The 14030-nt window shown below is 56.1% G+C and overlaps 1 protein-coding gene across 1 annotated transcript; it reads left to right on the forward strand.

Annotated features, from left to right (window-relative positions):
* Window positions 1–800: 800 nt before the first annotated feature.
* LTO1 (LTO1 maturation factor of ABCE1) lies at window positions 801–8428 on the forward strand. The gene is made up of 5 exons (XM_074371558.1): window positions 801–995; window positions 2386–2491; window positions 3416–3486; window positions 6396–6513; window positions 6796–8428. The coding sequence occupies exons 1-5, from the start codon at window positions 946–948 to the stop codon at window positions 6862–6864; spliced, it is 414 nt and encodes a 137-aa protein (XP_074227659.1). The 5' UTR covers window positions 801–945; the 3' UTR covers window positions 6865–8428.
* The last annotated feature ends 5602 nt before the right edge of the window (window positions 8429–14030 follow it).

Genomic DNA, 14030 nt, shown 5'->3' on the forward strand with positions numbered 1-14030 from the left:
GGGCCACCATTGCTCTTAATTACAAACCCTTCTCTGCTTCTTGATTCTACGTGAATTATGAATTACTCTGCTTTCGCTTTCAGAACCAACAACAGCAAGAATAAAAACACAAAAACTTTTATTTCCGTTTTCAAATAACTCTAAGACTTCAAGAACGGACACCAACATTTATTAATGCCTTTCCCAGGGAGTGTTACGCCGTCCGGGCTGGTTCCCTGTCACCTGCGGCTGTTTCGGATTCCTCGGCATCGAGCCAGCCCCGCGCTTCTTGAACAAAGGCCGCAGTCCCTGGATTACTGTTAACGAATTTGGTGGCATCTCTGGCGGGGGTCTGAAGTCTGACGCCGGCCTGGAACGTGCCCCTGGCCGTGGGCCGGAGTCAGCCAGCGCGGGGCACCGGGCCACCCTCCCGTGGGCGCTGCCTCCACCCCGGGAGTTGCCCTTTCTGGAACTATTTCCCCCCAAACCCCACGGGCAGAGCCTCCTGGCCGAAGCCTCAGGAGGCGTTGGTTCTTCGGTAACCTTCCCAGTTTCTTCCTTTCTTCCCCAGTTCTTTCCGAGCCGCTTTCGGCAGTTCGCTTTTATGTGCTTAGTTTCGTGGAAATGAGGCCCCGGGTCACCGCCCCGCAGCCAGGTTGGACGCTCGGCCCGGGGACTCACTGGCCTCGGGATGGAGCTGGGGGGGCGGGACGTAGGCGCCTCGGGGCGGGGCCGCGTCTCAGCTCAGTCCGCCCAGCGCCGGCGCCGCGCACGCGCCCTGGCCCCGCGCTGGCGCACAATGAGCCCTCCCGCGTGCCGTCCTTACCCGGCCTGCCCCGCGCGGCCGCCCCCGGAAGTGGACTTCGCCTCCGCAGAAGCAGTGCATCTGTGTCTGAGTCTCGAGGGCCTGAGGCTGCCGCGCAAGGCAGCGGAGCCCGAGGGGCAGGGGCGGGCCGGGCTGCCGCCATGGCCGGGACTCAGGATATGTTCGACGCCATCGTGATGGCGGATGAGAGGTGAGTGGTGGGTCTGGGCCAGTACCCCCCCCCCCCCCACCTACTGTGGTAGGTCCGTTCTCTGCTGCTGTGCTGTGGCCGCTGCGGCCGCTCGGGCCTTGGGGGAGCGCGCTGTGGTCCTGAAGGCGGTCTACGCGTGAAGGCCCGAGATGCTATTGATTCTCCTTTACTCATCAGCCTCTCGGGCCAGCGCCACGTGCCCAGCTGCTCCTCCAGACCCGCCTTTCCCGTCCGGGACTGCCTCACGCATCTGCTCGGCCTGATGACTGCCTTCTCCTGGGACGCCCCGTCCTCGGGTGGGATGGACCTTTGCCATCTGGGCGCTGCCCCTTTTTCTTGTTCTTTAGTGGTAGGACATACGGCAGCATTCATGGACATGCTGATAGATGTGTCAGGTGTCATCCTTTAACCTCCAGAGTCCCTGGGGAGCGCCTAGGGCTGTGACGAGGGGGAGCTGTTGGTTGCTTTGTGGCTGTCTTTCCAGGGCCCGGCCCACTTGAGACCTCAATAGATGTCAGTTAAGAAAGAGTGAATACTTAACAGTCGGTCGCTGACATTTATCTAGAGCTTGCTGTGAATTGGACACTGAGCTAAGTGTTGTACCCGAGTAAGTGATTTTAGCCCTACTTGTGAAGTAGATCCTGTTACTAACCTTATTGTTCAGATCAGGAGGCAAAGTCACTCCTGGACCACACAACCAATAAGCAGGAGCTATACACTCTGCCTCACTGGGGGCAGCAGCAAACACCTTTCACTTTGGTGACTGCAGGTTGTGATGGTGCCAATTCCACTGTGAGCCGTCGAGGTCGGAGGTGCATTTTGCAGCAGGCTTCACGGTCTTGGTGCATTTTGTGGTGATGTGATGGCGTTTCCCCTGCTAGTCTACTGAGACACGATGGAAAGCCGTGTATATATGGCAGAGTTTTTTGAAGCACTTGGCCAAATAGTCTGGCTTACAGGCTCACATAACTTTGGCTCGATGACCTGGCTGCAGACTAGTCACCTGGGAGAGTTTGAAAAGTAGATTCCTGGGCCTTACTCCAGACTTAGCGAATGTGAGGGGTGAGGCTCCTGAAGTGGTATCTTTTGAGCTTTTCCTGTGTTTTTTTGGTATTTTACCAGATATGGGAATCATGTGTTTAGCCCATGTTCCTCACCGTAGAAGCAGTAAATTGGGCTTCAGGAGGGACAGTGACTTGCCAGAGGAGAGACTCAGAAAGGGGGAAAGCTGGGATTGCAACCTAAGTTTTCTGGCTTAAATGCTATCCTTTTTCTGCTGTACTGTGTCTTGCCTCGCTGGGGCTGGGATAACGTGGAAGGGAAGAGTTTTTCCAGGAAAAATACTCTTTCTTCTGTTTGTTTGCTCAAGCTTGCTTTCTCTCTGTCACAGGTTCCATGGGGAAGGCTATCAGGAAGGCTATGAAGAAGGTAGCAGCTTGGGCATAATTGAAGGAAGACAGCATGGCACATTACACGGAGCTAAAATCGGATCTGAGGTAAGTGGGAACCCCTCCGAGATGTGATTGCTTTTCTGTTACAGTTTGTTATTTCTTTTGATGATCAGTGTGATGAAGCCACCACTTCAGACCTCTTAAAATGGCAGTAGACGAGACAGAGCATTGGTGGAGACATAGTCTTAGGACAGAACCATATTTCTGTATAGAGACGGTGAAGTTGTGTGGGCTGGAGAATGAGAAAACCAGTCCCCCTGGCACCTCAGTTCATGTTGAGTGTTCTGGTGCTGCCTCATGTCTTAAGCCAGCTGAATGAATCCTCACCCGAAGAGTGAGTGCCCTGTGTTGTGGGGAAACGTTCCGTTTATAGTTACACTGAAATTCCCTAGAATCCACAATTTTCCTTTTCTTCTGCCCTTCGTTCTAGTTTGGCTCCAGGTCTCTTGGTGTTGGAGTTAAGTAACTCAGCCAGGATGTGGTTACTTGAAGGCTCAACTGGGGCTGGAAGAACCACTTCTCTTGTGGCTTGCTCACACAGCTGTTATCGCTGTGTGGACCTCTCTGTCCACCTGGCTGCTTGAGTGTCCTCGTGACTTTGTGCCAGTAAGCCAAGGCAGCAAGGTGGAAGTGACCTTGTCCACCGACACCTAGATTCCAGAGTCATGTGCTGCCTCTTCCTTGGTGTTTTGCTCAAACAGGCCACCCCCATACAGTTGGAGGGACTGCACAGGGCATGGATACTCGGGGTTGGGGGAGACGGGGTACAGTGGGACCACCTTGGGGGCTGGCCACCCCCGATGACTTGACCGTCTGGCTTCTTTTGCCTGGTGCTTGGCAGGTGCTTCCAGAAAAGCATAGAAGGAACACCACCCCTTCTGCTCCCACCTTTTGTTTTGAGAGCTTGATAATTAGTTCAAATATAACTTTGTTATTAACTTCACTTGTAAATGTCTTGTCAATTCACAGATTGGGTGCTACCAAGGGTTTGCTTTTGCTTGGAGAGGTCTTCTGCACAGTTGTGCCACTGAGAAAGACAGGTAAAGCCTGAGATGTCTTCCTTGTTTGGTGTCTGGACCAGGAGTTCTGGTTCCACGGCGCACTGTGACCTTGGGCGGTTAACGTTTCAGTCTCCTCATCTGTAAAATGGGGAGAATAATCGGGCCAGAGTTGAATGTTGTTGTGTGATTTACAAGAAATAGTGAATTGAAAGTGCCGGGCACATTTTTGTTGTTCAGTGAATGTCTGTTCTTCTCAAGAGTTTGCTAACCACACCTGCCTTTTCCCTAGAGGCGTTAGAGCACTGAGTGGCTGTTAGGTGCCCTGCCAGGAAAGTAACGTTGAAATCAATGAACTCTTCTTGCTTATCTTTCCCTTAAGCTTCTAATAAACGGAGTACGATAGTCTTGGTATGATTAAGGCTCAGAAGTGCTGACTTCGTTGTTACCGTCTTTTTAACGCAGCCAGAAGGCCTGTGGATGAGGTGACACAGTTCATGTGTGCAACACACGTCTGGTACTTGGAGGCACTGAGTAAAGGCAGCTGTTACTTGTATCGTTTGTAGCCTCTTGAAACTGCGCTTACCGTGCGCTGCTGCTGGAGCCCAGGGACCCTGTGGCACTGGTCTTCATTCTTAAGCTGGCCATGCACCCTTGCCCGAGGGGCCATCCTGCTGCTCCTGGGAGCTGACACTCGGCTTCAGCGGCCTCTGTGTCACCGTGATGCCTGGTGGCCTTGCCTAGCCTGGGAGGGGCGCTAGGAGGGTGGGTAACAGCAGGGAGGGTGGCGTCCCCCGTCCATGTGACTTGTCATTTTATTTGAAATATTTTGAAATTCTAGAGTTGGCAACAGCCCCGTATTCCCATGTAAGGGGAGGGGCGCTCACACCGGAGCCTCGGCGCTGCTGGGATGACCTGTGCCTGCGCTGCTCTGTTTGCCTGAGCAGTTGGTAGTTGACTGGATTTGCCCGTTAGCCAAGGGCCACCTTCGAGGATTTTCCTCTGGAGACTCAGTGGGAGTTGTCAGTTGGTGATCCAGTTGGGACATAGGTTGGCAGCCCATGGTGCCACTGGGTGGTGGTCAAAGCCAAGTGCGGCTCCCCACTCTGGGTCCGTGAGAGGGGAGGTCGGGGCACATCATCTGGGAATTCTCGGTGCAGTCTCACCTTCTCCCCGCACTGGGGTCTGCGGCTCACAGAGGGAGCTGTACCGGGCGGGAAGGGTCCCACACCCAGGGCTGCCAACCCACGCCCCAGGGCAGGGGTCCCCAGCTTCTCAAAGCCTTGCACCCAGCCTGTCAGAGGAGCCCCAGTCTGGCCTGGGGCAGCCCGCCCCCCTGCTGCCCCAACCCCGCCAGCAGAGCTGAGGGCCCCTTTGAAACACAATCTAAGAGCCTTTATCTTAGAGTAATGGTTCACAGGTTTTTGGATTTTATAAGTCTGTACAGTTTTTTAAAAATTGGTAGAAGGCTGACGGAGCATCTTCCACTTCGTTGATGCTCCAAGTGAGGGTGTGAACGAGAAACGCCTGCTGTCTGCTTCCTCATCCAGAAGGACAAGGGGCTTTTCACCCCGGAGACACCGTGGGGAGCACAGTGTCTCCCACTGAAGGCTGGTTCCCCCGTTGAGTGGCTGTCCCTTTCTGATCCCTGATACGCGACTCTCCCTTCCTGAGCCTGGCGAAGCCTGCGGCCCTGCACTCAGCCAGGGCTGAGCCCCGGGGCTCTGTGCCCACTTTTCCTCACGCCAACTGCGAGCAGGTCACACTCTCCTGACACGCGCTGGCTCTGACGGTGCGTCGGGCTGGGTGTGTTTGGAGCAGCTTCGCTGACGAGGAGAAGGGAGGGTCCGTCGAGACTTACAGTTGGAAGCAGCGGTGTTCTTCGCGTGGCGCCGGGACATTTCCCACGTGTCGGCATCTGTCTTCCGTCTCCCAGGAAACCAAGCGCTTTGTTGCTCTAACTGACTCGCTTTGACCTTTTGCGGTTTTGTGTTTTCTCTGAAAGGTGGCCATCGCAGTTTGTAAGCTGATTTAAAAATGTGAGCCAGTCCTGGTCCCTTTAAATTACTGTCGATCCATCTGAGGGGTGAGTCCTTGAAGGTTCTGTGGATCAGCTCTCTAGCCCTCTCGACACCCACGTGATCAGATGTGCTCTAAAGGAGGCTGCTCGCAGGGTCCTTGTATGCGCCCCAGGAGGGCACCTAAATGAATCGTTTTTAACCACCCCCCCCACCGCTGAACGGGGGGCCCTAGCCCCCAGGACCTGGTGGAAGTGAGGAGACGAACATTTATTGAGCACCTGCTCTGTGGTAGGTTCTGGGCTTTGCTGGGATCATCGATCCCATGGAAGCCCGTGAGGTTCTGTCATCGCCCCGTTTGACAGATGAGGACGCCGAGGCTTGGAGAAGTGAAATCCCTGGGAGTCTGGGGGTGGTCGTGCTCCCTCCCGGCCGCCTCCCCAGGGGAGCTCTTGGTCTCCTGGGGGGAGGGGAGTTGAACTGGAACACCAGGTGCTGGTTGCTGCCCTTCAGAGGGAGGGGCTTGCGAGTTTACCGGCTGCTGACCTCCCCGAGGCTGTGAGCGGGAAGGTGCGGGACCCTGGAAACTCCCCAGCTCAGAGCTCGTGGTCATGCCTGGAGCTCTCTCCTGTCTGGTTCTGTCTGCTCCTGGGTCAGACCTGCGGGGGAGCGGTGGGCCTGCTAGTTGTCAGATGCTGGGCCATGGGCCTGGGGCGGAGGCCTCCCTGCAAGCTCAGTACACACCTGAGGTCGAGAAGCGCTGATGGGGCCAGGTGGGTAAATGTCGTTCAGCGTGGTGAGGATGTTAGTCACTGGCTTCTGAGCGCAGGCACACCCCGCATGCCGCTGCCTTAAGGTGAGCGGCAGCGTCGTCACGCAAGCTGAGCCCATTTTGCACAAGGGACTAAAAGTCTTTATTTCTGTGTTTTTCAGCAAAAAATTGAAGGTCTTAGAATCGCTGATTGGAATGATTCAGAAATTCCCTTATGATGACCCTACTTACGATAAACTTCACGAAGACTTAGACAAAATTAGAGGAAAATTTAAGCAGGTTGGTGTCCTGTGTGTTTCTTTTTGCTGGGGCGCCGTTCTCAGACATGGCTGGGCCAGCCCCTGGGGCTCACTTTGCTCATGGTTTTGGGGCTGCATGTGCTGTATGGATGGTCAGTAAAAGCAAGTTGTTTTACATCTTGATGTAAGAAAACCCATGATGGTCTGTGGAACAGGTGTTAGAACTACTTTAAGGGTCAGTGACCTGGACAAGGAAAGCTGCAGCAAGAGAGAGAGTTATGTTCTAGTTCTAAAAACCATCCTTTTGCTTTTGTGTCTTCAGCTTTGTTCATTGCTAAATGTTCAGCCGGACTTTAAAATTAGTGCAGAAGGTTCTGGACTTTCGTTCTGAGGATGACAGATGAACAAAGACGAACATCAAGGAACAGATGTCCGTATGTTAAGTGTTTCAAAATGTGATTAAAGGCAAGACAATGACGGGGTATTCATTGTTTTGCGGGGAGGGTTCCAGCTTGGCCAGTGAAAGGGCTTCCTTCCCCCAGGGTCTGCCTGTGTCGCCTGGGCGCCCCCCACGGGGCCTGTCTGCACAAGCCTGTCCTTTGTTGGGCCCTGTCTGCCCCGTGGTCTGAATGCGGCCCCGGCAGAGCGCTTGCTGGGCTGCTCACTTCTGGTCCGGAGTCCAGCCCGCCGGCCTCAGGGGTTCTTGGCACCTGGCGGCCTGGCTGGACCTAGACTGGGCTTGGCTCTGGACGTGATCACTGCCGGAGCCTCAGGCAGTGCGCAGAAGAACGATTTTAAAACCAAGAGCGGCAGAGTCGACATGAAGTAAGTTACCGGAAGTGGTGGCGAGAAGTGTGACGTCTGGCCAACCCTCACGCGCCGGCGCTGGTGACGTGCTTGCTGCCTGCTGTTCAGTCCTTCAGGACCCCCGAGGTGGGTGTCACTACCGCTTTATAGATGGGGACATCGGGGCCCAAGAGACTGCCTTGCCCGAGGGCGGCGGCAGCAGAGATGGGACTCTGACCCCAGTGCCCGCCTCTCACCACTGTCTGGAGCTGCCTGTTCTGGAAGCCACAAACTTGGGGTCTCTGCCCGCAGGTCCCCGCTGTGCTCCCTGGAGTGTCCCTTGTGGCCAGCTGACAGGGAGAGAGGCCAGCGGGTCCCAAGGGAGCCGGGACATGCTCTTGCTGTCTCCAGGCGGGTGGGGCTTGGCAGCATTGAAAACGGTTGAGGGGAGGATGTTTTAAACTGGACCCTGAACATGGGCTGCAGTCTACCTGCAGAAGCTTTGGGAGCCAGGATGCTGCATTCTCCTGAGTGTGAGTCCTTCTGTCTTCTATCTTCTGCTCGTACTTAAAAGGCGTCATCTCTACACGGTGAGGCACAGGCTGGGGAGCGGGTTTCCCCATCAGGTCAGTCTGTGCTGCCATGATGGGTGCGTGATCATTTCTCTGCACGTGACGGCCCATGTCCAGGCCCCAGGACTCTCCCCATTCACCTGCTCCCAGCCCAGGGAGCAGATCTGGCAGCGATGGGTGAGATTAACGAGGGGTTGCTGTGGATCTGCTCCAGATTGCAGAATCATCGCATCTGAGTGAGCTGTGTTTCCCCGGTGTGCGGCAGGGTCTGAGGCCTGGCTGGTGTCCTCGCCCGGTGCCAAGATAGAAATGGCTTTTAGCTGTTGAAGGACAGGCCCTGGCCTCTGTCCTGCTCAGCGATTTTCCGTGTGGGTTGCTGGATGTCCGGTCTGCGGCTGCACCTCAGTCTTGGGGAGCCCAGGGCTGCGTCCACGGCCTCAGAGGCGCCTTCGTCACAGAGACCGACAGCCTGTGGGATCCGGGGCCTTCTGTTGTGGTTTTCCTTGGTGGGTTTTTGTGTTTTCCAAGCTACCTGTTCTGATAATGTATTCTTTTTATAATTGGAGAAAAAAATAAATAGCGTATTTTAAAGTGAAAGGCTGTCTGGGACCATTTATGATGCCACGTCCCGCGAATTCATTCCTCAGTCGTGGGATTTGGGATTGAGGTACAAGGAGGGCCCTTGGCAGGCCAGCACCAGGCATCCTCCTGTGTGTTTTCTTAGCCCGTGGAGAAACAGCTACTGTGAGAAAGTGATGCCCCTGATGTGCAGGAAAGGCTCAGATCCTGCTCCCCATGGCTGGCGCCCTGCCCGCGTGTATTACTCATCTCTCCTGCCCCAAACCTCGCTCTCTCCCCACCTCTGCCCGCCCCAAGCTCAGCCTCTCCCATGCCAGGTGTTACCAGGAGCAGCCGGCAGCTCCTTTCTCCTCTCCCTGTCACCTGGGACCAGGCTGCCTCCTTGGTCTTCAGGGTCCCTGGACACCGGACTTGACCTGTGCTGGCCCAGCTCCTTCTTGGAGGGCGAGACCCAGTTTCCAGGAACCCTTGGTGGCCTGAGAAGATGTCCTGGGTTACAGTATAGACAGAGCCTGCCTTCCTGTCTCTCCCACGCTGTCCCAGGGAATGCCACCTGTGGCGACGGGGTCAGGAGAGCTTGCTGGCTGATGAGATGATGGAGGAAGTCCTGTATCCTGGGAGCTTCTGGGAAAGGTTGCATGACTCTCTCCTGAGAAGGTATCTCTTTTGGAAGTTGTCCCACAGGGATGTGACACCTGGAGATACGACAGGCACCTTGCAGCTGGCTCAAGACGGAGCCACACCTGGGCATGGCCGAGCCAGGCTGCAGGGCGCCCGGCGGCGATGACGGCGTGGAGCAGCTGTGCTGACCAGCCCCGTGTGTGAGCTGGGGAGTGCGCTGGCTCAGGGCCGCTTGGGTAGGGCGTCCGTTGTGGGCCGCACAGGCCTCCTGCTTGCCCCCTCCCCCAGCCCACTCCCTCCCATCCCTTCCTGTCCACCTGGACCGTCGGGTATAACCTTTTCCAGATGGGCCTGGAGTGCAGGAGCTCGCTGGTTGGGTTTCATCCCTTTTGGGGGGCTCGTGGGTTTCCCAGGGCTTCGGCCTGCTCGCTCTTGCCTGTTGGAAACTCCAGGAGTTTTGTGTCAGGCCAGGCGGTTGTAACAGATGCCACACGCTGGGCGCCTTAAACAGCAGATACTTTCTCACTATTCTGGAGGCTGTGATCCAGGGGTGGGCAGGGCTGGCGCCTCCCTAGGCCTCTCCTCGGCGTGGAGACGGCCATCTCCCCCCGTGACCTCACGTGGTCGTCCCTCGGCGTGTGTCTGTCCTCTTAAGGACCCCGTTCTGTTGGATGAAGGCCCACCCCAACTGCCTCTTCAAAGGCTCCATCTCCAAGTACAGTCTCGTTCTCAGGGCTCCAGTGTGCATTTGTGGGGCGGGGACACAGTTCAGCCCATAGTAGCCGCCCTGTCTGGCTGCCTGGGCAGACTGTTAACTTGGGAGAGAAAAAAGCCATTTCACTTAAAAGTTGAAGTTCATTTTCTTTTTCCTAGAACATTAGTCATTGGGAATAAACAGACTAATCAGCTCTTCACCTAAGCGTCCCACTTTGGGACTGCACTCTCTGGGGCACCGTGGTGGCCGAAGGGAACACCAGCCTCAGGCCAGTTGCAGTCCGGGACACTCACTGTTTTTTATTTTTTTTTAAGTTGAAGTATAGTTGATTTACATTGCTGTGTTAGTTTCTGGTGTACAGTGTAGTGATTCAGATATATATATATATATATATATATATATCCTGTTCCGTTTTCTTTTTCATTGTCAGTTATTACAAGATATTGAATATAGTTCCCTGTGCTGTACAGTAGGACCTTCTTGTTTATTGGACGCTTGCTTTTTATTTATTTTACATTCCGTCCATTGTTTTTCCCCACCCGGTGGTGAGAAAAAAATGAAATGATTTGGAGGAAGAGATAAGAAGCCTTATTTACCGAGTGGCTGCTCAGGGCCGCCTTGACCTCCCTCAGACACTAACCCTGGGAGGCAGGGCTGCTGCCCCCACCTCACAGATGGAGGCTCGGGGCCCCCAGTCGACTTGAGTGACATGCCGACGGTCGAGGGTCGCAGTAAGTGGCTGACCTCAGGCCTCACTAAGCACAGCGGGGGATCTAGCAGTTTGCCTAAATTATCCTTAGCCAGAACAGAGCCTCATTTTTCTGATGATGTGCAGCCTGTCTTTGTGACCAGTCTTGCATCTAGCGGATCGAGGTGGAGACAGATGGATTTATGGGAAGGGCCCCTGGCTGGCTGCAGTAGGAGAGGCAGGGACTGAATGGGCTCACTGAGGGCTGGATGGGGCACCTGGGGAGCCTGGAGGTGTGTGCGTGGTGTGGGGTGCTCAGCTCTGCCTGGGGAAAAAGGGAGTGGGAAGGTGGGTGGGGAGACTTCCTGGAGGAGGTGACCTTGGCATGACTGGCTTTGTGAGCTTTCATCTGAGCTCAGCACCACAGAGGATCTCTCTCCTGCCCTACCTGAAACTCTGTGACTCAGAGAGATCGAAACCTGTAAGTAACAGGTGAGGCCATCCCAGCTCCACAGTTACTCCAGTCCCTGAGGAATGAGGTGAGGAACTGGCCTGCGGCTCAAGAAACTGGAATCACCAAACAAGTACGATCGATCTGAGAAAAGCAGGCAATGTGTTCAAGAGTCTTGCAGTTGCTGGTTAAGCCCCCAGAGGGGTAGAGGCCTGTCCAAGCCGCCAAGACTAGGGGGCTCAGCTGGGGCTTCCCTGTTCCGAGAAGGAAAGTCACTCCTTGCCCGTGAACTTCTCCATCGCTCTTTCTTCGGGGCTGATTGAATTCCGCACCTGACATCCAGGCCCTTGCTGGCCTGTCCCTCGGGGGCCCCCGTGGGGACAGCACTTCGGCCACACCTCCCTGGTGCCCTTCGCCAGGTCAGCAGGGCCTCGGGCCCCTGGGGTTGCAGGGACACTGAATGCGATCTCATTTCCACCCGCTCGGGCGTGTGATGGGCCGGGGGCTCCGAGCGCCCGACAAATGGCCATTGAACTGAAGACTTAGGTGTGTGGGCTGTTTCCATCTTTTCTGCAAGGACTGATCAAGCTTCCGTTGTTGTCAGTGGGTGTGGGCCCTGAAGTCACGGGGCCTCGGGAGCGTGCTCCCTGGCTCTGAGGGTTCAGACACCTTGGGGTGGGGTGCTGATCGTGTCCTCTGAGGGGTCTGATGAAGTCCTGGCCCCTGGTGCTGTGAATGTGTCCTTATTTAGAAATGGAGTATTTGCAGGTGTGGCCCAGGGGCAGTTAAGGGGGGTTGTACTAGCGGTGGGTGGCCCCTCAGCTCGCTGCCCGTGCCCTTGAGGAGGAGAAGGCCACATGAAGACAGGTACACAGGAAACACAGCCATGCTCGGGCAGAGGCCAAGACCAGAGGGACACGGCTCCAAGCCAAGGAATGCCAGGGGTTGCCGGCAGCCAGCAGAGCCGAAGGGGGCAGAGGGCCCTGCCGATGCCTTGCCTTCAGTCTTCTGGCCTCCAGGACTCTGAGAGAATCAATTCCTGTTGTTTTAGCCACCCAGGCAGTGGTCACTTGTTCCGGCACCCCCAGGACACTGATGCGAGGTCTAGGCTGTCATTTGCCCGTCTGCAGAGCGAAGATACTGGACAGGTGATGTCCAGACCCTTCTTCCTCGCCTGACTTGGGGATTGATGTTGGGGCTTCCCCAGGGGATTTGCCTCAGCTTCCTTGTCTCGGGTGCTCTAAGGAGCCAGTGGCAGGTGGCACCCACACCCCAGAAAGACGCTGTTGTCTCAAGGCACAGGAGCCCCCTTGGTTCCATTCCCCTGAGAGGCTGCTGCCTTTGGGGGGGCTCTGATGATTCTGTATGGGGGCTGACATGGGGTCCGCCAGTGAAGGCTGGCTTGAACCTCTCCCCCGGTCTCAGCCCCTGCAGGGCCCCGGACCCCGCTGTTTATATCAGTAAGACGTACTTAACCTAGAAAAGGGAGAAAACCCGCACGCGGTGTAACAGTTAAGAGGCTTTGAAAACCAGATGTCAGGAAGTCTATGTCAAAGGGACTTGAACAGCGAGGAACAGTAATGGCTCCTGGAACAAAAGGGAGGCCTGAGCCAGCAACTTGTCTGGGGGTCTGGTACCCCCCATCTCCTTGCATGACCGGCCTCACACTCAGGCTCCACCCTGTGGCCGTGGCACCCTGGGCGCCCCTCTCAGGACAGCAGAAGAGCCGTGCCAGCCCCCAGGAGTCCTCAGGAACAGAGGGGAATGCTACCTGTTCCAGAAGCTCCAGAAAATACCTCTCCGAATCTCGGTGGCTGTTAGACTTCACATCCACCCTTGAACCTGCCGCTCTGTCCCAGGAGGCGGGTGTGCTGTTGGCTTTGAGCCCATTGGCATCTGTCCTGGAGCTGGGGGTGGGGTCAGTCCCACCCAAGCCACATAGCTGAGAATGGTGGGCTCTGCCGAGCAAAAGCTGGGTGCTGTCAACACCAGGAGAGGGGTTGGCGCTGGCACGGAGTCCAGGATGGCCAGCTCTATGAGCTGGAAGGGGAAAAGGAAGATGGCCTTGATGCCACCACCTGGGGGACCATGTTTGCATGTTGGGGCCTTTTTCTATGCCTGGATGATGCACGAGATGATGGTGCTGGTCCCACTGAAGAGACGGTGACATTGAGTGATAACTGTGTACAGGTGCTGCGTGCTTCATGAACATCAAGCCCCCAGTCCTTCCGTCACCCCAGGAGGCGTTCACTGAGCAGAGGTGGACAGAGCCCCGCTTCCGTGCTGGGCACATCATGGGTACCAGGCTGCCCTCCCTGGAGCTTCTGTTCTTATAGACATGTCTGTCCCCGTTTTATGGGTGAGAAAATTGAGTCTCGGAAGGTGAGTTCCTGGCTGTGGGATCCTGGCTCAGTCACATCACCTCTCTGGGCCCCAGTTTACTCGCCCACAACAGGGGTCAGCTACTTGCCCCCCTCAGCCCGGATCCAGCCCACTGCCCATCTTGGTGGATGAGTCCTGACCAGCGCATGGCTGTGCCCCGTCCTGTCCTGCCCTCTGTGGCCACCCTGGCTCCACACGGTGGAGTCGAGGCGTTGGGTGGAGACTGCTGGGGCCAGCAAAACCCAGAGCACTTGCGATCTGGCCTTTTGTGCTAGAGCCTGCTGGCCCTTGACCTAGAAGAGGAAGATAATTGTACCTGCATGAGCGAACGTGGGCTCCACGAGGCCCTGTCCCCAGGGTGTCCCCTGCCTGTCGCCAACCCCTTGGGTTTGTTTCAGGATCCAGGGAGAAATGGTGTGTTTGACACTTAGCACAAAGCCTGGTACCCTATACGGGCTCCTTGAACTTGAGCTATTATCCTCCTGCTATGGGACGAGGGAGGGCGGGCCTGGGGTCCAGAATGTGGGACGACCCTCCACCCAGGTCAGTGTGCTCTGGAGACCGACCGCCCTGGGGAGGCCATCTCAGCTGCTGGGAGCTGAAACTTGAAAGGATTAGCAGACGCTGCCGTCTTGGTAGGCTCAGGGTTGATGGCAGTCTTCAGCGGAGAGCTTCCCTGTCCCCCGGTGAGCCCCTGTGAGTGGCGGTGACAGCAACCCCCGGATGTGGGCCTCAGGCCTGCGGCCCCAGAGCTGCCCGCCCA

The sequence above is a fragment of the Camelus bactrianus genome, chromosome 10 (genome assembly GCF_048773025.1).
Source record: "Camelus bactrianus isolate YW-2024 breed Bactrian camel chromosome 10, ASM4877302v1, whole genome shotgun sequence".
Lineage (NCBI taxonomy): Eukaryota > Metazoa > Chordata > Mammalia > Artiodactyla > Camelidae > Camelus > Camelus bactrianus.

Excerpts from the sequence above, each read along its gene's own strand:
- LTO1 (XM_074371558.1), top strand. The coding sequence starts at position 946 with ATGGCCGGGACTCAGGATATGTTCGACGCCATCGTGATGGCGGATGAG. Across the intron at positions 2,492-3,415 it reads GAGCTAAAATCGGATCTGAG|ATTGGGTGCTACCAAGGGTT; the intron begins GTAAGTGGGAAC and ends GTCAATTCACAG. Across the intron at positions 3,487-6,395 it reads TGTGCCACTGAGAAAGACAG|CAAAAAATTGAAGGTCTTAG; the intron begins GTAAAGCCTGAG and ends TGTGTTTTTCAG.